The sequence below is a fragment of the Vicugna pacos genome, chromosome 5, assembly GCF_048564905.1.
Source record: "Vicugna pacos chromosome 5, VicPac4, whole genome shotgun sequence".
Lineage (NCBI taxonomy): Eukaryota > Metazoa > Chordata > Mammalia > Artiodactyla > Camelidae > Vicugna > Vicugna pacos.
The window spans coordinates 16,580,662-16,603,998 of NC_132991.1; the positions used below are offsets into that span (position 1 = coordinate 16,580,662).

A 23,337-nucleotide genomic window follows, 5' to 3' on the forward strand; every position below is an offset into this window, starting at 1 on the left:
ATCAGCAATGGAAGACAGAGGCTCTATTATTCATCCCTCAACCTACAAAGATGTCCACTGAAAGTCAGGAGAATCAAAGAATATCAAATAAGACAGTGTGAAAGTTTTTGTAAACAGTAAAGCACCATATCAGAGAATTTGAAAAATTAAATGAAAAGAAAAAAAGCCAAAAAAAAATGAAATCTATGGGATAGAAATGGTGAATGAGGTCAGAACAGTGGTTACTCCTGGGGAAGGGTACAAAGGAACTTTCCAGGATGATGTAAACACACTATATTCTAAGCTGGGTAGCCACAAGGGTGTATATAAAGTTGGAGCCATACATTTTCCTCTATGTGAATTATATCTCAGTCATACTATTAAGAAAAATAGCCAAACTCTTCAAACAAAATCTTACACTGTTTAGATGACTGGATAAAGAACTTGTGGTATATTTCAACAATGGAATACTACTCAGCAATAAATAAAACACTATCTGCAGCAACATGGATGGATTTGCAGATTGTCATTCTAAGTGAAGTAAGCTAGAAAAAGAAAAATACCATGTGATATCACTCATTAAGTGGAATCTAAAGAAAAAAAAAAGAAAAAAGAGGACATTAATAAACTCATCTACAAAAGAAACAGACTCGCAGACATAGTAAACTATCTTACGGTTACCAGGGAAAGGAGGTGGGAAGGGATAAATTCGGGAGTTTGAGACAAGCAAATGTTATTCACTATATATAAAAATAGATTAAAAAACAAATTTCTTCTGTACAGCACAAGGAACTATATTTAATATCTTGTAATAACCTTTAATAAAAAATGTGAAAATGAATACATGTGTATATATATGCATGACTGGGATATTATGCTGTACACTGGAAACTGACACATTGTAACTGACTATACTTCAATTTAAAAAAAATCTTAAAAAACAGAGATGAGGGTGTGAATGTACTTCCATACTGCTCCCGTTTACTCCTTAAATATCCACTGACATGTATCTGTAGAACCTAGGGCTCAAAGAACAATTTAATATCTACATATTATACAAACCTAAGGAGCAGAATTCCTCCTTAGGATACTGAGGGCTACATTATCATTTCTGTATTCCTCAGCCCTGAGGCCTAGCACACTGTAGGGTTTAAACCAAATTTTCTTGAATGAATGGCATTAATCTTGAATTCACTTCTATATGTTCTGTATAATCTATGTTATGATTATTATTCATTACTATTAATCTAACTAGTACATTCAATAAATGCTTGAGAGCAACCTTCTTCAGAGGAAAAAAATCCCAGGGTCATGTATCCTATGAGCACTCAACAGTTATATAAAAATAAATTTGCAGCAAATACTGGATGTCCTATACTAAGCCAAAAACATGCTTATAAGCCAACAAATCAATTTCTCTTTCCCATTATGTTAAAGTGATTTTGATACCTCATCACAGCAGTGCATCCGAGCCATTGCTTCAGAGAGACGGATCATGCTCTCAAGCTGTCGCACTGTAATCCTCCATGAAGACTTGGTTACTCCAGAACCATCCCTCTGGCGGAGGCGTTTATACTGTTCCACAATGAAGTCCTCTGACTCTTTAGAAATCTGTTTCAGAACATCAGTGAAGTCAGAGTATTCCTACTTAATGGGAGCTACATTAAACTTTAGTTTTTAGGAGCCTCCCAGACAGATATTCTGGGGGAACTGCAAAGGTCAATACTTTGAAACCAAAGACAAGGAATTAACACTGAAATGCCTTTCAAAAGAAACTAATACTAAGGAGGACTATGAATTCTATGTACTAATTTTATGAACAGGAAGACAGCAGAGTTAGTATTTAAGCGAATGACCATTTTAAAAAGATACGTGCTAAAAAAAAAAGGAAAAAGGATATGTACTTTTATATGTAAGATGCCAAAGATCACTAAACAAATTACTACTCAAGCTATTCTTGAGGCTCAGTTATTAATGTACGCAGTCTTTGGGAAAAAGAGAGGTCAATATATATAGTAGTCCCCCCTTCTCTGGGGCTTCACTTTCTGCGGTTTCAGTTACCCATGGTCAACTACGGTCCAAAAATATTAAATAGAAAATATCAGAAAGAAACAATTCATAAGTTTTAAATTGTGCACTGTTCTCAGTAGTATGATGAAATTTTACACTGTCCAATATCCCACACCCAGGATGTGAATCATCCCTTTGTCTAGTGTGTCCACACTGTTATCTGCTACCTGCCTATTCATCCCTCAGTAGACATCTCAGTTATCAGATTAGCTGTTGTGGTTAACACAGCAGCGCTTGTGTTCAACTAACACTTATTTTACTTAATAATGGTCCCAAAGCACAAGAGTAATAATTCTGGCAATTCAGGTATTCTCTTATTGTTCCTAATTTAGAAATTAAACTTTATCACAGGTATATATGTATAGGAAAGAACATAGTATATATAGGGTTTGGTACTATCTGTGGTTTCAGGCATCCACTGGGGATCCTGGAATATATCAACTGTGGGTAACAGGGAACTGCTGTATATATACTATTTCAGTAAACATTATTATTTGTTGAATAACAACAAAGTGAAGCACACTTAAAGACTCCTCAGTTTTTCAAAGCAAGGAACTCAGCATATTAAGGAAGCATGCAAAGGTCACAGAGGGACCAGCGTATAGTCATGAACAAATGCAAACAAAAGTGATGCTTTACCCTTCCCTTGGGACAGTGAGAGTCAATCCCAATATTATGGAAAATCAAGTGAAGATGATGGATAATTAAAATCTAAGCATAATTCTCAAAAGTCAAGCCAGAAATAGTGTAAAAACCTCAATCAGAATCAAATGAAACATTTTTTTTATATTTTATTTTAGGAAAATACCAAACAAAATATGCATTATGGAGGTTTATTTTAAAAATAAATGCCCAAGTGAGTATCCTGGATCCAGTACTAATTTAATCTAGTGAACTACATCAATTACTGTATTATAATGACCTCAAGGAATCCAAGTTTTTCCTCAGAGAAAGACTCGAGAGCATTCAGTAGACTACTGATTTAAGCACATGAAGTTTTAAGATTCTTAGGAATAATGGTTAAATAAAAGGATGGCCTACTTTATTTGGCTATTCAAAACTCTTCATCCATAAAGATCTTTTTATTAGCATCTAACAAGTAAAAGAAATGGAATAAGTAAATTTTTTTAGACTTGTAAAAATTTCCTTTTTTTAACTATCTCTGAAGAAACAAAACTGTTCTCAAACAAAACAAAAAAGCAAAAACAAAAAACAGAAACAAAAAACTCCAAAACCCCAAATCAAACAAAACCAACCAACTAAGCAACCTTAAAAAAAAAAAACCCAAACAAGTCAGGTTCAGTTAATTTCCATGTAATACTTTTGCTTAAGTACCACTTTCATATACTCCTTATGTCCAATTACAGTAGAAAAGGGCAGGTTACCTTTGGTTTAAACTGTCTTGCAAAAAGAAGATACCTCCTGATGTCATCAAGGGAATAGACACGATCAATTGAATCCTCAATTCTTGAATGCAAGTCTACTATTCGTCTGGCAATAGCATAATCTGTAACCTTATTCAAAACAAGAAAATCATTTTGATCAGTTATAGTAATATCCACTCTGGACCATCCCACCAGGCATTAAGAAATTATTTATAGCTAACAGTAAGCTCTATTATGCCACCATAAGGTGTATTAATGGGTTCAAGTTTCTGAGGCAAGTACCAGTTTCATCCAGAATCAAAAGTTTAAATGTATACCTTTGCCTCATTCTAAGACTACTCCTGAAAGAATTAACTGACTTCAACATGCCAGAAATAAGATTTCTAGGGCCCTTAGTATATGCCAGGCATTACTGCCTCAAATATGTCTAAAAACATTAATCCACGTACTCTCACAAAACCCTTTTTATTAGGTAGGTAGTATTACTCCATTTTACAGATGAGTAAATTGAGGCCTGGAAAGATTAAGTAACTTCTCCAACATCACAGTAGTAAATAACAGCAACGATTCGAAGAGTCTAGCTTCAGAGTCTGTCCTCCTAGCTATATTATGTTGTTGCTTATGAATATATGAAGATAATCATGATAGAATTGTTATTAAAATTGAAAAAATAAAATCATACTAAAAATATGCAATTTACTGTCAAATGGTACAGAAAAAAAATGTAGAGATATAGAGCAAATGGTAAAGAATATGGGGCAAAAAGTGCGTGAACTGAAAAACGGGTATATAGATACCATATGCACTATTGTACTTCCTGCAACTTTTCCGTAAGTTAGAAATTATTTCCAACTAAAAAGTTAAAAAAAATTAAAAAACTAATTTAGTAAAATATGTATAGACAGAAATATATAGATTTGTGAAGGAAAACAAACCAAAACATAAAAATCGAAACCCTCTAAACATTCACATTGATAGAAGACAGCTTTTATTTAGGTAATATTTAAAATTTTGCTGTAAGCAAGAGGTATGCATTGTGCCTAAAGTAATGTCGGATCTCCATGTAATTAAAAGGATAGCACAATATTACCTTCTATAGAAGGTCATTTTGTAGTTCCGTGCACATCTGAGATGTGCAATGTTGTGAAATACTTAAGTATAAAAAACTAGTACTAACATGTTAGAATCCAAGTAAATTCATAATTTCACACTCAATCTTAAAACTGCTACATAATTAGGGAAAAAAAGTGATACATGCAGTAACTTGACTGAAGATACATAAAGACAAATGACTCATAATTTGAGAAGAAAGAAAAAAAGAAATTTGTTCTTCCAATTCTTTCAACCTTACCGGAAAAACAAAAAACAAACAGAATTCTTATAAAAATCTTAAAGAGTATAGTTGGGAATTAACTGTAACATGCTTCCTTTTTTTTTTTTTAATAAAGAATTAAAAAACAGTAACAAGAACAAAAAGCTTGCTATTCCTTAACACAATTAAGCAGAATGAGCAAATTCAATTGACTTTATCTTGAGTAGCTTAATAAATCTTTGTCCAATCCAATGCCACTATGAGAGAAATAAAGATCAGTGCCAACACATGCACCAGCTCTTCAAGAGCGTATCCTCCAGGCTTGTCTCACTCAATTACTCAAACTGGAAATAACAAAGGAAACTCAGAGTGACAGCTCATGTGGTTACCTCATTACACTCATCCACAAGTATAAAGAAGAGATCAAATCGGGACATGATAGGAGCTGACAAGTTTATATTCTGTTTCAATGATTTTGATCTGTCGTAGTGTCCACTGATTGGGTTTGCTGCTGCCAAAATGGACGTCCTGGCATTCAGAGTAGCCTGACCACAAAAGGAAAAATCAAGACCTGTTTAAAGAGACAACTGGAATGGCCAATAGCGTACAACAAAATTCTCAGTCTCACTCATAAGTAACTAAATGCAAACCGAAATAGTAAGATTATCATCTTTCACTTACCAAATCATCAAAATTAAAGTCTGGTAATACATAATAACAAGTACTACCATATGATGTTGGTGGTATGATGTGCACACTCTTTAAGCCAGTAATTTCTTATTAAGAATTTATCTTGAAGCTAGGTACAGGAAGATGTGCACAAGGATGTTTACTACAATATTGTTTGAGTACAAAAGACTGGAAATGACCTAAATGTCACCCTATGAGTCTGATGAGCCAAACTGGGATATATACAACTGAAAATCATGGACTAATAAAAAACCAAAGTGGACCTAACATGCACTGGTATATAGAAAGATTACCAAAATAAAATTATGAAGTTAAATGAGCAAGGAACGAAACTGTGTGTATTATGCTTATTTATGATAAAATATTCCTAAAAGGGGCATAAACTCAGCAAATACTTCTGAGTATCTATTCGTGCTGGGAGTTGGAGGGGAAGATTTCTCTTTTTAACTTATATTTTAATGTACTGCTTACATTTTTCTTAACTATTTGAATGTATTACTTTTATTTTTAAAGTTTGGTTTCTCTCTAATGCTAGTTACAACACTGTATTTATTGTTTTCATTAAATAATCTGTGGATTTTGATTCTTTTTGTTACAATTGGAAGCAAACTTTATCAAAGACTATAGAAGCTCTGCGGAAATTTTCTAAGTGCTGAAAATTTCACCAGTACCTACCCTACTTCTTGTCATAACATTATTTTCACAGTACCCTAAATAGCACCTATAATTTGTATCAATAATCCTCAGGGCTGTGTTTTCCATTTCAATAAACAGCATTTCATATTGAAGTAATGCATTTTACCCAAGTTATCATCTCTAGAGCTGTATTTTTCTACAAGGCTAAAGCACAATGCAATGGAACAGAAGTGGACACACATACCTTCACTCCTGCTTTAGTGATGGAGATGGTCTGCTGTTCCATGGCTTCATGAATAGCAACTTGATCCCGCACATCCATCTTATCAAATTCATCAATGCAACATACACCCTATAACCAAACAAAGCTAGCATAAGAAACTGCCTTTCAGGTGTCAAACAGGAAAGAAACTCAGTTTGCTACCACAGAGACCTTTCCATTCTCTAAACAATGAAGATAGGTAAGTAAGCAATCCTAATTTTCCCTACCAGAGTAAGACAATACAATAGATCCCAGAGCTAGAAGGAACCATTTGCTTCTGACTCATTTTAAACTGAGTAAAACTAAAAACATAGTTACTTACTGCACTTTAACTCAACACCAAAACCTTGTGCAAATCTCAGAATCAAAATATTCTGGTCACTTTAGTATTGATTTTAGGCTGGGGAACTGAAGGGTGAAGTTGGAACATAATGTTTCTAAGTATATATAGCTACAACTTATATGCGTTCACAGATCTAAATGATATTTGACAAATACATGTGAAATGTAATGGATGCACTCATAGATATGCCACAGTCTAGTAAGCAAAAAGTGCTGAGAAGTACTAGTCAGCAAACACACCAGCTCAGGGCATGCAGCACATTCTACAGAAGTTCAGAAAGTGCTGATTAATGATGAATCCCAATTAAATTCTAGATTACTAAAACCATGAATTATTTACTAAAAGTGCTTTAAAAAAAAAGGATATCTTCTTAATAGACACTTACAGGTCTTTATTGATAGGGTAGGGGATATTCTGATTTACTTGTATCCAAGAGGGTAAAATGTTCTTACATTATCAGCCAGCATCAAAGCTCCAGCCTCAATGACAAACTCATGAGATTCTTCATCTCTCACAACAGCTGCTGTTAAGCCAGCAGCACTGGATGCTTTGCCACTGGTGTAGACAGCTCTGGGACTGAATTCTTCCACGTGCCTGTTCAAGGTTATCATGTTCATTAATATATGACTACTAGTATATGACATTAAAGCATCCTTTTCAAGAATCTTAGGTGATAGGATTTATGTCAAGTAAGAATTTGTATTTCTTAAAAAAAAAAGAAAGAAAGAAAGAGAGAAGCATTAAGAAACAGCATTTCATAAAGACACATGTCATAGACCAAACAGAAAGCCTTTTTTCCTTTGGTCTTTTAAATAGGTTAAACTCATTCCTGTCAAATGGAAGATGAAGTTCATACATGATAAAAACATCAATAATAAACAGTTCAACAACAATGATCTATTAGAAGGCCTTGCACTTAAAAAATGAAAATAAAACAAAACTAGATGTGAGATTTATTTTTTAAATTATTTTTATATTTCTTTGGGGGGGGTGTAATTAGGTTTACTTATTTTGATGGAAGTACTGGGGATTAAACCCAGGACCTTGTGCATGCTAAGCATGTGCTCTATCATTGAGCTACAGCCTCTCCCACCTGGATGTAAGATTTATTCCAAAAAAGCAAGGCTGGTTTAACATCTAAGAATCAATAATACATCACATTAATAAAGGATAAAAACCATCTCAATACAGACGCAAAAAAAAAAAATGCATGTGACAAAATCCAACATCCTTTCATGACAAAAACTCTAACTAGAATAGAGGACACTTTCCCTCAACCTGATAAAGGGCATCTATGGAAACCCACAGCTAACATACTTAATGGTAAAAAGCTGAAAGCTTTCCTCCTGAGAGCCAGAACAAGACATGGGGCCTGCTCTTGCCATTTCTGTTCCACAATATACTGAAAGGTCCACCAAAGGCAATTAGGCAAGAAAAAGATAAAGGCACCCAGATTTGTAAGGAAGAACAATCATCACTGTTTGCAGCTAACATGATCTTGGAGAGAAAAATTCTACAAAATCCACTAAAAGCAGAACTACAAAAATTAGTTCTTGCAATGTTGTAAGATGGGAGATCAATAATCAATTATATTTCTACACACTTGCAATGAACAACCTAAAAATGAAACTAAGAAAACAGCTCCATTTATAATAGCATCAAAAAGAATACAATTCTTAGGAATAAATTTAATAAAAGAAGCATAAGCTTATACCCTGAAAACTGCAAAACATTGTTGAAAGAAATTAAAGAAGACCTAAATAAATGGAAAGACAGCCCATGTTCATGGATCAAAAGACTTAATACTGTTAAAAAGCAAATAGACCTCAAATTGATCTACAGATTCAGTGCACTCCCTATTAATATCATAGCTAACTTTGTAGAAATGGACAAGCTGTTCCTAAAATTCATGTGGAAACTCAAGGGACCCAGAAAAACCGAAACAATCTGGAAGAAAAACAGAGTTGGATGACTCACAATTCTTGATTTTAAAACTTACCACAAAAGCTATAGTAATCAAGACAGTGTGATACTAGCCTAAGGACAGACATAGAGAATAAAATTTAATTCAAAGTGCTGAAATACATTCTCATATTTATGATCAAGTGATTGTCAACAAGAATGCCAAAATAATTCAATGGAGTAAAAGAATAGTCTTGATTTGGGGACAATCGAATATCCAAATGCAAAAGAATAAAGCTGAACCTCTACTTCAAACCATATACAAAAGTTAACTCAAAATGGACCAATGACCTAAATTTAAGAGAACTAAATTAAAGAATACAAGAATAAAATAAATAAAAGAAACAAAAACAAGGACTTGAACAGATACATTGTGACCTGAACAGATACTGTGAAAATTCACAAAAGCCCAAAGGTAGGAACAACTCAAATGCTCACTGATGAATGGATTAATAAAATGTGATAAATACAATGAAGTATTATGCAGTCTTAAAAAAGAGGGAAATTCCAAGACATTCCACAACATGGATGACCCCTGAATACATTATCCTAAGCGAAATAAGCCAGTCACAAAAGGACAAATATACATGATTCCACTTACATGAGGGACTAGAATAATCAGATTCAGTGACAAAAAGTAGAATTTTGGTTGCTAGGGGATGAGGAGAGGGAGGAATGGGGAGTTATTGTTCAATGGGAACAGTTTCAGTTTGAGAAGATCAGAAAGTTCTGAAGATGGATGGTGGTGATGGCTGCACAATTTGAATGTGCTTAATGCCACTGAAGTGTACATGAAAGACATTTAAGACAGTAAGTCTCACGTGTATTACAATAAAAAAATGGTGAAAAACTTATACACTAATGTTCAAAGCTTCATTACTTATAAAATACGAAGTATAAACTATCTAAACTTCCATTAACTGATGAATAGATAAATATGATACATACATATGACAAAAGATTATCAGGCAATAAAAGGAAATTATGTTCTGATGCATATTACAACATGGCTGAACCTTGATAATATAGTAACTGGAAGAAGCCAGTCACAAAGACCCCATAGAATATGATTCCACTTATATAAAATGTCCAGATAGACACAAAAGTAATTATCCATTGCCTATGGCTAGCGGAGAGAATGAAGAGTGATTGCTAGTGGGTACAGGATTTCTTTCTGGGTGATGAAAATGTTCTAAACTGAGTTTGGTGGTGGTTGTATAACTTTGTGAAAATACTAAAATGGAGTGAATTTTAAGCTATGTAAATTATATTGCAATACAGATGCTAAAAACCCCACTAGACAGATATAAAGGCTATTTCTGCCTAAGACAATCATGTACAATACTGCTATCAGAGGAAATATGCAGTGCATTTTTTTGTGGTGGTGGTAAGGAGGCAGAAGAGGACATAAAGAGGAAAAAAATAATTCCTTTTAAAATAGGACTACTATCTTCAAATCTAGAACTCAGTCCCTGATATACTTAAAGGAAACAGTATTTAACAAACTCCAACTTAAGATGATCTATATTCTAGAACACTGCCATGTTAAAAATCTCCCAAACAAATAAAGGAAAGGCAGCTTGACATAGTACAAAAAGCACATGCTTTGTAGTCAAATGCTGAGTTCTAATATTCATGGCTTAGAGTCACTTGTTAGCTATGAGAAGTTGGGTAAGTTACTGAGGCTCAGAGAACTTTTGTTTGCCTCCCTAAATTACTTGCCTGTTTGAATGCTGCTAGGTTAAGACGTAACACACACACACAATCATCAAGAACATAGCAGATGCTCAAAAACTCATTGTTATTATCTTGACCTTTAAGTTTCTTAAAAGTTTGAAAGTAACCAAGTATTTACTATAGTTTCTACAAAAAAGCAAAAATTGCTACAGTGGTACTCATACTGAAAAGTTTAGCATAAAATGTCTTGTTTTTATAGCACTGCTTTTGGAAAGAGTGTTGTGTTTAAGAACCTTAAAGATGTTTACATTCTTAATCTCAGCAATCCTATGGCTAGGAATTTCCCCCAAAGTGGGGGAAAAACTTATACATACTATGATGTTCACTGTATTAACATCTGTAATCATTAAAATAAACTACTCTTTTAAATTATCTAATATCAGGTTAGGAAAATGACTTTTTAAGTTATAGTTTACCAGAAAAAAAAATTGAAAATAAAGAAACACAGGAAAATATTTAGGGTAACTCAAAATTAAAAATACACATGCTGTGACTTACAATCATTTATTCAAAGTCTTTTATACAAAGATCAAAAGAATTCTATGTGGGATTGAGATTATAATTTTTCCCCATTTCAAAAAATTATAAAATGTTGTTACATTCTACTTAACAAATTAAGGTGTAATCTAAGAGTTATAGAGTCATCAGTCATAATTTATACTCTTTCTCTGGTAAAGGCACACTGACTGCATTCTTGGTAGCACAGAAAGCCTGTAACTACTGTTCTAGGTATACTGTTCTCTGTTGTCCTATCTCAGACAAACACTTACTTGAGAAACTGGCTCTTAGCTGTACTTGGGTCACCAACAATGCAAACATTTATATCCCCTCGAAGAGAGGTTCCTTCCCCCGTTGTCTTTGGAACGCCACCAAAGAGCATCAGCAAGACACCCCGTTTTACTTCATCATTGCCTGAAACAAAAACCCAAGGTATTTTTCAACATGAAGTTAAACAATTTCATAGGAAACTACAAAGGTATATTTACCAACCAAAAGAGCAGAGATAGCTAAAGCAAAGTTTAGACTGCGGTAAAAATATCTGGTTTCTAATCCTGGTTCTTGCTCTCTGAACATAAAGTCACCTAATCACTGTTCTAATGTCTTCACTTAATCACAGACACCAATGCTCACCATTCTAAGAGACTTTTCTTGTCCATAAGTCGTACTTCCTACACAAAGCCTTCTCTGATGTCACAGTCCCCAAATATCTCTCCCAATAAAAAAACTATGTCCATTGCACCCTACCACACTTGCTAGTTCTTTCTCTTGCAGTTCTATCAAGTTTGAGGAAATGGTCCACGACTTACTTCTTTTGTATCAGAATGGTGAACCATGCTAACATAAATACATGCTAATTGAACTGAAATGGATTAGGTAAGATGCAAATGTGATTTACATCTGCTTCTAAAAAACCCAATATAAGAAGGAAATGTGGTTAAAAAAAAAAGACCAGATTATTAGAAATGTGATACTGAAAGAAACATTTTTCTCTTTTAATTATGATGACTTTCTGTGAATTCCATTTACACAGTGCTAGGCACATTTAGACAAATCACCCCTTAAAAGCAGAAAATTAAAAAACCATTCCAAAAACAAAATTTCTATGACTGACCTATATGAAACAAATATGTTGGAGGTGTGGTTGGTTTTGAATAGACCACAAATTCTTTAATAATCCTCATTTCCAGGTAGAGCTTAATTCTCCTCTCCCTAAATGTGGATGAACTTCCAAGACTAGGTCCTGAGAAGCATTTTGCTTCCTCCTTGTTTTGCTCTCTTGGACTACATGCTCTGGAGGAAGCCAGCTGCTGGGTTTTGACTACACTAAAACAGCCCAATGGAAGAGATTCATGTGGCAAGGAATTGAGGCTTCCAGCTAACAACTAGCACTAACAGATAAGCAGTGAGTGAGTCCCCTCGTAAGAGGACCCTCCAGCCCAAGTCAAGTCTTCAGATAACTGCAGCCCCAGTTGATGTCTTGGTGACAAACTCATCAAGAACTAAGCCAGAATCACCCAGCTACACACCCAGTCTCTCTCAAATTCCTTACCTACACACTGTACGAGATGTTTGTTGTTTAAAGCCATGAATTTTGGGATAATTTGTTATGTAGCAATAGACTAATTTATGGGGGGAATGAACCAGCATAAAAATTTGACACTTATCATTATAAGGGAGGACACTCTATTAACATAGAGGACTTCAGTTCAATTTCACTGAACAATTATTTAAATAGGAAAAAAGGGTTAGTTTTTACTGACTAAAAATATATACCTAAGAGAAATACCCATAATCTTATAAATTCTTGCCACAACTTCAACTAAACATGGAAAATAAGGATGGAAAAGGAAAAGGGTAAAGCATAAAGCCTGAAAATTTAATCATATCCTTCAACACACAAGGAGATTTTAATGCCAGTGAGCAGCTAGTAACCAAAAGCTAAGAAAATGTGAAAGAAGAAACCACAAAGTACAGGCACAGTACATATAACTAAAAAACATAATGAAATCTCTCTGTAGTGAAAATTAAAAAGAAAAACAAGATCAGCATATTAATCTAGCATATTATAATATACTTAAGTGCAGTTCTGTCCTAAAGCCAGAAAAAGAAGACTAAATAACTTCTTTTCTTTTAAAAAAATTTGTGGTAAAATATACACAACAGAAAATTTACCATTTCAACCATTTTTAAGTGTACAGTTCAGTGGAATTAAGTACATTCACTACCTTTTATAACCATCACCCCTATCCATTTCTAGAACTTTTCATCATCTTAAACAGAAACTATCCATTAAACAATAATTCTCTATTTCTCTTCCCACCAGGTAATGTCTTTCTACTTCGTCTCTATGAATTTATCTATTCTAGGTACCTCATTTTAAGTGCAATCATATATCTGTCCCTTTACAAACAACTTAAGACCCCTTCTAAGTCCACTAAAAAACTTCCATGATCAGATTTATGTGCTTTAAGAAGTCACATGTTGCTATTTTATAACCATTACTTTGATCTCAATTTTAGACAACAAATGGATAGAACTCTTACCATGTATGGTAGGGAACAGGCTTGTACAAAGATTGTGGTATAGATTTTTATCTTGACTCATTTCAAACACTTTCTCCCACTCTTTCACAGTCATTTGGTTCTTAATGCTCTCAGCTGTCTGTTCCTCATCTCGAAGCTCTTTTCCTCCAAACTGAGAGGTGGAGAAGAAAGGAAAAAATAGAAATAATCAAAATACCCTCCCACTGGCTTTGGCCAAGCCAGACACTTAACATCATTTACATGGTTCTGTATAATTGTAAAGTTTATGTGGATAAAGTGAAGCTGTTTCTGTGAAACTGTATATTTTGTAAATAAATATATTGCTACTTTGAAAAAAAAAAGTCAAAATAATGTGAAAGAGAAGAAATGTCACCACAAACAAAATACAGCCTTGGGAGGTCAACTTCAGAATATGTTGACTTTATGTAAAGGTTTTGGAAAATCTAATCAGCATATCCTAAGTTAATCAATATACTAAAGAGCTTGTCATTTGTCCAGGGAATTAAAAATAACAAAAAAGTTGTGGTGAGGGTGGGGTGGGTATAGCTCAATGGCAGAATGCATGCTTACCCTGCATAAGGTCTCGGGTTCAATCCCCAGTACTTCCATTAAAATAAATAAACAAATAAACCTAATTACCTCCTCCCTACAAAAAACAAACAAAAAAGCTACAACCATAGTTTCGTATTGCTATCTAAATGAATCTAGATGCCCAAGAGATAAGCCATAACAGAATGTTAATCACTGATACGAAGATGAAAATGAAGTAACAGAGTATTATGTTCACCCCTTGTTTTCCAATACTGGAGTGTTTTCCAGACTTTTCACTGTAATCCCACCCTGGATACAAAATCAAGTTCTGAAAAACTGTAATATTGGAAGTCCATCACTCTTAGAGCAATTTACTTTACTTGCCAGATTACTAATTTTTTTTATTTGTACTTTCTCAAGAAGCATTACAGACGAACTGTGACAATTAAAAACAAAAACAGAAAAGCCACTATAGATAATATTGTACCAATGGTCTTAAAGCACTGAGCTCTTATGCATGAAAACTAGTAAGACTTTTCCCTAAGTCAGAAAAATAGACAAGAAATTTGGTTTTAAAACATATCTCAACCTAACCCCCTGCCTTTAACACTGAATTTCAGAGGACTATAACTTTGTGGCAGCCTCAGGGGATGTCTTTCCCAGGCATTGCCATTCTACTAAGACTCACCCTTGGATTGGTTGGTGCAACACAGCAGGCAAGAAAGACCAGCCTATATGAAAGGTCCCTAACACCAAGTGCCCGGAGTCCTCGAATGCCTTCTGTCTCATATCCATCAACACCACTGACACGGGAATTAGTTTCTGCACGTGCTCCTGAAAGATTGAATAGTAGGTTATTTCACACTGAAATACTGAAGGGGCTGAAAATCAAAACTGCACAGATAAATGAAACTTATAAACCCCCAAATTTCATTTAGGCTTTGAAAATTTTCAGAATAGTACATTTTGTAGCAAAAATCAATTTATTCTTGTTACTGCTCACACTCTGATCGGTAGCCAAAAATAAGACAAGGAAAATCCAAGAAGCTAGATACTCTGAAGTTCAGATAACTAAAAATTTGTTAAATTTGAGCTACAGATTACTGACCTGGTGTGCTAAGCTTAGACACATCAGGCACAACAATCAGTGTCCCTGTAAAGTCACACTTGTCACCAGCTTGAGCTGATTCCACAGCTTCAGCCCTCAAGATCACTTCTAAACTGCGGGGGATACTCCCTCGTGGAAGCTCAGCTTGAGTCTCTTGAATACGAACCTATAAAGACAAGTAAATGGCCAAGAATGAAAACAGAGTTTCCTCAAATGCCATGCAATCTAAATTAAATGCCACAAATATTAACATACCTTAAATTATCTTACCAGTTTGTAGACTTTTGACATATGCCAACATTCATCTTAAAAATTCTCTACTGTAAAACTCCTTTCAGTTTGGTAAGAGATTACATCTATTCAAAAACCTCAAATTCACTTTTACTCTCATTAAGCAATACATGAATCTTTTTTCCTCTTTGTTCAAATTGACTTTAAATATCTGTTCTGTGTTTCATCTTCCTCTAAGTTGTTAGGTAAATTTTATGAAAAATTTCACATGTGGTATATCCTCCACCTTAATGCAACTGTTAACATTATTTAATACAAATTTTCACTGAACTATTTGAAAGAAGTTGCAAAAATCAAGATACTTCACCCTTAAATATTTTAGCACTCATCTTCTAAGAAACAATCTTCTGTGTAACCACAATACCATCAATTACACAAGAGAATTACAAGAGAATTAAATCCTTAATTCCAGAATTTCTTATATTACCTAGTCCATCTTCAAATTTCTCCAATTGTCAAGAATGTCTTTTATTACAGCTGTTTTTCCCCCCAAACCAAGACTCAACCTAGATTCATATTTTGTATTTGGTTGTTATATCATATTCTTTATCAAATATAAAGCATCTCTTACCAAAAGTTGTTGGTAGAGTACATGCTTCTTACAAACCAAGTATCAGAATAATGTAAGAAAACTAGGTAAGGGCTAAAAACTGAATTTAATATCTTCTTTTTATTTTAGTCTGATACTCATTCTCCCTGTGCTTGAGCTGCTGCAACTTTTTTCCTCTTTGCATATCCCAGAGTTACTAAGTCCTAAAGAGATTTGAGATCTTCTCCCTTCATTCTTACTGCTACCATCCAACTCTTGCCCAGGTAACTACAACTGCCAATTAGTCTCTTATTAAATACTATACACAACTGTCCCGTTAATCTTTCTATAACAAAGAAAAATTCACATCCTCTGAAAATGTACTCACCTTGCTTATCAAGGTAAGTCCAAACTTCTCAATCTGAGATTTAAGACTCCAACTACTTCCATGCCTCACACCAAATCATCACCCAGGTGATTTCCAATTTAGTTCTTCTGCTTTAACCATGATAATCCTCATTGCTATCAACAAGCATGTCTATTTCCTCCCTCCTAACCAACAACTTCGAGTCTTATACCAACAAGCCTCTAATTCTCCAGTTTTCTTTACTCCAGTTCATAACAATAACAAAAATAATGGTTACGTTTATTCTTTGACAAATACATTTTACTTGTCTGAAGATGCTCCCAATCCAAGTTATTAAAGGTTAAAAACACATTTATATATTGACAATTGAAATCTGCATTATGCTTTTTTGGTTTAAATCTATAGTCACACTTGATCCTTGACTGACATAAAAACTGAGTTTAACATTGCCTAAATAAGCTTACAGTAATAATTACAAGTGCCCAGAAGTGAATTATTAGCATAGGTTGAATCTGACCTTAATAAAAGTTAATAAATACCTTTTGAAAATCAACAAATCTTGATTTATTCGTATCCAGCAGGAATCTCCTTCTGTTGGCACAAACTGGATTTCGGCAGATGTTTGGCTGAGTGTATTTGAACTGCTGCTCTACATCCTTGATCACTGTCTGACAGTCCAAGCACAGAAAAGTTCCACTCACAAGCTCTGGGTGAACCGGGTGAGTCCGTACCACCTGCCCACTGATGCGCGTGAGCAAACCAATTCTGGATGAGGTGAGTTCTCGAATTCTGTTTAAAGGCAGATATTGCATTAGCAAATTTTCATTTCCAAACTAAGAAAATTTTTTCTTTTTTGGGGGGAATTAGTCTATTTATTTATTTTTTGATGGAGGTACTTCCACTCTACCACTGAGCTATACCTTCATTCAATGATAATTTATGCTTAAAACAACAAAACATAAGGACTCTCCTATGAGAATGATTAATCAATATGCCCATTCCTAAAGTATAATGTACACACATCCACAACAAAATACATAAATACAGAATACATAAAAGAACAAATATGTTTTATATGCAAATATATTTTTTTGCTTACCTACAATTTCCAAATAAGCATATATTATTTTCATGATAAAATTATCATGGGAAAAATATTTTCCTGAACTTGGAAGTTCAGAAAACACCTTCACTTTATTTTACAAACCCACTTTTATATTAAATAACTTGGTAATTTTATAAGTAATTTCAGTAGTTCAAGTTTTCAAAATATCAGTTCAATTTATTCTTTAAATAACTGTTAAATAGGAAAAGTTTTAAACTGTTTATGTTGTTTAAGCTCTTGACAAAAATATCCAAAGTTCATTAACTTCTTTCTCAGTTTTCGTATTTTCTCAGTGAACTAATTTTTCACCCAAACATCCCTTAAAAGGGGTCCTGAAATATGACAATCCCCAGAAATTACTTCACTTAACTTACTTTCCATCTCATTTCCCTGGAAATAGAGATTTTCCAAAACTAAACCTTTTGGATAGTTGGGTATAACTCATTACAGATCTAAGACTATAACCTTTTGAGCTTTTGACAAGTAAGTGATGCCTATACTATTTGGTGAATTCTTTTTCTTTCAAACAAGGGTTTCTTACTTGTGTCTGGAAGGTAAATCTTGAAATGCAACATAAAAATCCTTGGCAAGAGGGATTTCTTTACGGTCTTTGACAAAGGTTTTCAAGGCCCGACAAAGGTAAGGGTAAACTCTGAAAAGCAAACAAAGAAAAAACAACTTAACATCTTCAAGAGGCTAACTGAGACCTCCTTCCCCTTTCATGATTCCTAACAGCTGAAACTAAGGAATTTCATCTTTAGAATTTAACTCTGCAGGATACTTTTATCATCCGGTCTAGGTTTAAGAACTTCTCCAATCCTTTTTTATTCCACCATAAATACATCTAAGGCAACAGAAACACCAAAGATAAAATGCTGTTCCTGAATGTCTATTATCTTTAAATAAGCATTTAGCATGCACACTGCAAGCCACTTCTCTATCCAAGATAACTCTACCTGAACCACCTGAGCAAGGCAGCCTCTCATTTGGTGTCAAGGCCTACTGTACTTTTCTAGGTTTAATTTTTGATTGATAGGAAATGGATGAGGGCAGGGAAGGAATTTGTGTACTGGTGTGAGAGCAAGTTGGTAGAAACGTTTCAACTAACTGGTTAGATGGAAGTGTGCGTGTCCTCTTGATTTAAGTTTTTCAATAGCTGTGGCAACTTGGTTTATTTAAGCAGTGGGATCTGGAAGTCCTCTGAAAAATCAGCTACTTTCAGGAGACAGAACTGCTCCATGGTCTGTGCATAGGTGTTTCTACCATCAGCCCCAATTTTCTACTTCCTCTCACTTGTACTTGTCAGTACAACTTTTCCTGCTACATATTTTCACAGTAAACTCTACTGCTTACCTCTCCAACCATTCTTGATGGTCAGATATGACTAGAAACTTGGAGACAAATCCTCCATTTTCCAGTCTACCAAGTAAAAGAACAAAACTGTGTATCCGTACTCCTGGGTCTTCATTTCTCCTTCACAACTGTCTACAGTGTTTATTTTAACCTGATTTTATTTATACAGATTGTCACATTTATTTAATACAAATGCAGACAAAGATTTGTGTAGAAAGATATTTTTGGTTTTATATAGCAAGTGAAAGCAAAACAAAAGCCTAAATTATTAAATGTAGTGTCGAATTTGTGCCAAAAAAAAAAAAAAAACCATTCAGCTTTTAAAATGTTTCAAGAGATTTTATATGACATGGGTAGGGGTGGGCAGTGGATTAAATGAACAACATAGCAACAGCACTGAATGCTTGACAATAGCATTGCATGCCTGACACAAAGCAAGCAATCCTCTTAACATTTGGGAAAATTATGTAGAAAGCAGTAGTTTTCAACATCTGCATGTGAAAAATTTTCAACTCCACAAAGGCCTAAATTAGTTCAGAGCAGCATTAAAATGACTACTGGCTGTATTAAAGGGCCTCTATGACAGCTGCCCTTTTGCCTCAAAAAGGAACACTTTTATTCCAAGAAGAGATGGCTTCCCAGGCTCCATGTTTAATTTAAAGTAAAGATTAATACATGATACCTATAGAACTCCTCTTGAATGGTGGTGGAAAGTTGCTGGTTAAATTGCTCCAGGTCCACAAAACTCACAACCAATGTGTTTCTCTCCGGACGAATTAGCTCCTCAGCTAATTGCAAGTACTTAATTTCCCCATCGCTGTTCTGGAACCTGCAGATATATGCAATTAAGATAAAATTCGAGAATTAGGCACTAAAAAGGAGAATCTGAATGCCTGATAATTCAGCGTATTGGCTAAAAACTGTCAGCCTTACGGTCAGACAGGCCCATTTTAGTAGTTGTATAACTTGGGGCAAGTTACTTACACTCTCTAAACCTGTCCCTCTTATTTTTGAAAATTATAAAAAAGATCAGAACATCATCTTATCTCATAAGATTACTGTGAAGATTAAGTGGGAGAATGCTTGTAAATGTTTTGTGCAGTCTGGAACACAGGAAAACTGAGTCTTCAAATTTAAATCTGAACTTCTTTATTTAACATTTTCCAATCTTAACTGTACATACCAACAATAAAATAGTTAGCATTTGTTGATTAGAAAGTATTAAACCAAGAAATTCAGGTTAAAGTACAAAGATTTAATTTCTAAAGGGAAAACTGACAGATCAGTTGTTGATTTAAAACCAGAGTAAAAGTAAATACACAGAAATGAAGTGCTTCACCGCCCAAGACCTCAGGAAAATGGAAAAATACATACACACAATGTGAAGCTGTTATGTTTTTTTCCAAGGGTATCATACAAACACACTTGCTTTCTGGTCTCTTAACATAACATGCAGTTTAGTTTTGAGGAAAAATCAATTCCTCCTTCAAATATTGCATGTTCTCACTCTGTTGAACAACATCTATCTGCAGAGCACTATCCACAGGTACCATAAGATGGAAATGACAGTGTTGCTCCTCTCCTACGGTCTCTCATAGGAGACATTTCTACTAAAGAGAAGAACAAGACATCTAAATGTCCATGAAAAAGGAATAAACAAAATGTAGTATACACATACAATGGAATATTATTCAATTTTAAAACAGGATTTTCTGCAATGTCTCAACATGGTTGAACATTAAGGACATGGTGCTATATGATAAAAGCCAATTACAGAAAGACAAACATCACATGAGTCTACTTATATGAGATATCTAAAATAGTCAAATTCATAAAATCGAAGAGTGGAACGGAGGTTGGAGGAAGAGGAAAAGGTGGAGGTACTAATCAACAGGCATAAAGTTTCAGTCAAGTAAGATGAATAAGGTCTAACAGATCTACTGTACAATATTTAGTACAGTTAAAAATCTGTGAAGAGGGTAGATCTCATGTTAAGTATTCTTTACACAGTAAAATTAAAAAAGAAGGAAAAAAAAAAGGAAGAGGTACAAGAAATGTGACAGGGGAATATAAACTAATTCTGCCTAACAGGAACATTTAGAAAGGCCTCAGGTATATAAAAGAAAGCACTAGAATTTGGCTTTGGAGGAATCAAAATTTGAAAGAAAAATGAATGGTAGATAGACTGGCTAAAGATGTTTCCAAGTATGTGGCAAAGTCAGAAAAGGTATGGAAGGAGTGTGGATGACAGAATGACTGTGGAAGATGAATCTGGAAAGAGCAGCTGTGAAGAATCTGGACTTTATTCTATAAGCAATGGCAAATCAAAGTCAGTATTTTGAGAGGGAGTTAACATTTTCCCAACAAATACAGGGATTATTAGTCTAGTTCATCATTACGTCCAGCAGTTAGCTGCATGGCAGACTGCAAGGAAATGAAGGCAATTACATCATTTGTTGAAATCAAACATTAATTGAGGACCGTTAACAAGTGGTGTGGTGGCTAGGTGGGGTTAAAGATGGGATTTGTATTCAGATGAAAGAGCTGACAGGTAAAGATATACTACCAGAGATAATGGAAAATGGTACCTTAGGAACATAAGGGAAGAAAGGAGTGGTGCTACTGAAAGGTTTATAGGGTTTAACAAGCAGGTAGGAATCTTGAGCTGGGCTCTGAAGAATGAACAGCTGTCAGGGAGAGAATAACATTGCCAAAGGCAGGGAAATATAAATTATGGTTTCAAGTATATCAGAATTTCATAAGACAGCAGAATTGTTCACAACAGCCAAAGTGTGGAAACGACCCACGTGTCCATGGATGGATAAACAGACAAACGGAATGTGGTGTATACATACAATGAAATACTATTCACTCTTAAAAAGGAAATTCTGGCACATGTTAGGACATGGATGAACCTTGTAGACATTATGCTAAGTGAAGTAAGCTGGTCACAAGAGGACAAATACCACGACTCCAAGTCTGACAGAAAATAGACTGGTGGTTGCCAGGTGCTGGAGGGTGGGGGGAATGGTGAGTTACTGTTTAAGTGGCTGCAGAGTTTCACTTTGGGAAGAAGAGTTCTGGAGATGGACAGCCGTGATGCTTGTGCAACAAGGTAAATGTACTTAATGCCACTGAATTCTACGTTTAAAAAAGGTTGATTGTAAATTTCATATTACGTCTATTTTACCACAACCGAAAAAAAAAAAAGAATTTAAGACATTTCAAAGTGTTTCCACATCTTCCTGCAGGTAGCAGAGTCCCTACTTTTAGGGAAAGCAGTGACATGTCGCGTATCTGCCATCTGACTGGTGGCAGTGGTTTAGAGCCAGCGAAGGGGGTTTAGAGAGGCCTGGAGCCTAAAAAAAGGAAACAGAAAAAAAGAAGAGTGGGGTTTGCGGGGTTGGAAGGCAAGGAAGGAAGAGAGGGAGGGCGTTCTGCCACTTCAGCAGGGCAGGCCGACCCCCGCCTGAGTATCTGTCAAACCATAGGGTTCGCTCTAGTTCTTTCATCTCCAAGGGCTCCAAGGAGCCAGGCCCTGGGTGGACCCGAGTCGGGACCCCGCCAGGATTCCAAGGCCGGTTCGGCCTCTCCCTTGCACCCTGCCGACGTGCGGCCGAACTAGACGAGTTATTCATCCCCACCGAGCCTCAGCTTCCGCCCCGGTGACCGGGGACCACGCGAGCACCAGCCTTGCAGGTCATGAGGACCGAATAAAGGCCCTAAAGCGCTCGGCACTGCGCGAGTCCGAGGAAGGGCTCCATATGGAGTCTACCCCTAGGAACAAGGCCGGCGAGGCCCAGGTCTCTCTCCGTAGCCCGGCTAAGCCCCCGTAGGGCGTGGGCCGCTCTCCCAGGCGCGCGCCCCCTCGGTTCCCGTACACGCGCGGGCCCCGCGGCGCCCCCGGCCTCCGGAAGCTGGGAGCTGCGGCAGGAGCAGTTCCGCTAAGGAAGGGGTGCCCGCCGACTTACTCCTCCAAGAAGTCCAGGAACAGTTTTTGGCACTTCTCGGCCACCTCGTCGCGGACTTCCAGATGCTGGCTGCCGGCGCCCGGCTCTGCTGCTGCCGCGAGGTCCATCGCTGCCTAGAGCTGAGGGGCCGCGGGCGCCACGCTTCACCGCAAAGAGCCGCTTCTCCGACGCTGGAGCTTTGCGCGCGCCGCCTCCGCTCCGTCCCTTCTCCCCCCTCGTCAGGTTGGAGCCAATCGTGGCACAGGAGGTCGGGGATTTCGCGCCAAAGCTGTCCAATGAACGCGGCTTCTCCCTCAGCCCCGCCCACGGAGCTGGGATTTCGCGCCAAATGTAAAGACCCGAGAAAGCCGGGAGTTCGCCGGAAAGCCTGTGCGCCTGCGCAGTGGGTCGTGTTCGGGAAATTTGGCTGTGGAGCAGAAAATAGAATCTTTGTTCGGTTTTTTTTTTCAAATGTTCTTCAAATCGTTTCACTGATATTAATTGAGCAGGAAGCGTAAGGCCTTATGGAAGAGAGAAATGAGTAAGTTCAAACCTTCTGCGTGAGCCATCTGATTGAAGGAAATAAACTAAACCACCAGATAAAACCCTGTAAAAGAAGCAAGAGATATATAAACAGTAAGGGGGTGGGGGGTGGGGGGAGAGGATGGTGGGGAGGGGGGTTG

General features: G+C 36.1%; 1 protein-coding gene across 1 annotated transcript in view; it reads right to left on the reverse strand.

Annotated features, from left to right (window-relative positions):
* Positions 1-22,880, reverse strand: part of MCM6 (minichromosome maintenance complex component 6) — a 37,468-nt gene extending 14,588 nt beyond the window's left edge. The window contains exons 1-13 of the mRNA XM_006196126.4: positions 22,676-22,880; positions 19,387-19,533; positions 17,893-18,003; positions 16,786-17,035; positions 15,060-15,225; positions 14,640-14,785; positions 13,421-13,571; positions 11,147-11,288; positions 7,130-7,271; positions 6,317-6,424; positions 5,136-5,291; positions 3,435-3,563; positions 1,429-1,590 (exon numbers count right to left, since the gene is read on the reverse strand). Of these exons, the coding sequence (XP_006196188.2) occupies positions 1,429-1,590; positions 3,435-3,563; positions 5,136-5,291; positions 6,317-6,424; positions 7,130-7,271; positions 11,147-11,288; positions 13,421-13,571; positions 14,640-14,785; positions 15,060-15,225; positions 16,786-17,035; positions 17,893-18,003; positions 19,387-19,533; positions 22,676-22,782 (1,917 nt within the window). The 5' untranslated portion in view covers positions 22,783-22,880. The remainder of the gene's footprint in view (positions 1-1,428; positions 1,591-3,434; positions 3,564-5,135; positions 5,292-6,316; positions 6,425-7,129; positions 7,272-11,146; positions 11,289-13,420; positions 13,572-14,639; positions 14,786-15,059; positions 15,226-16,785; positions 17,036-17,892; positions 18,004-19,386; positions 19,534-22,675) is intronic.
* Between the last annotated feature and the right edge of the window lie 457 nt (positions 22,881-23,337).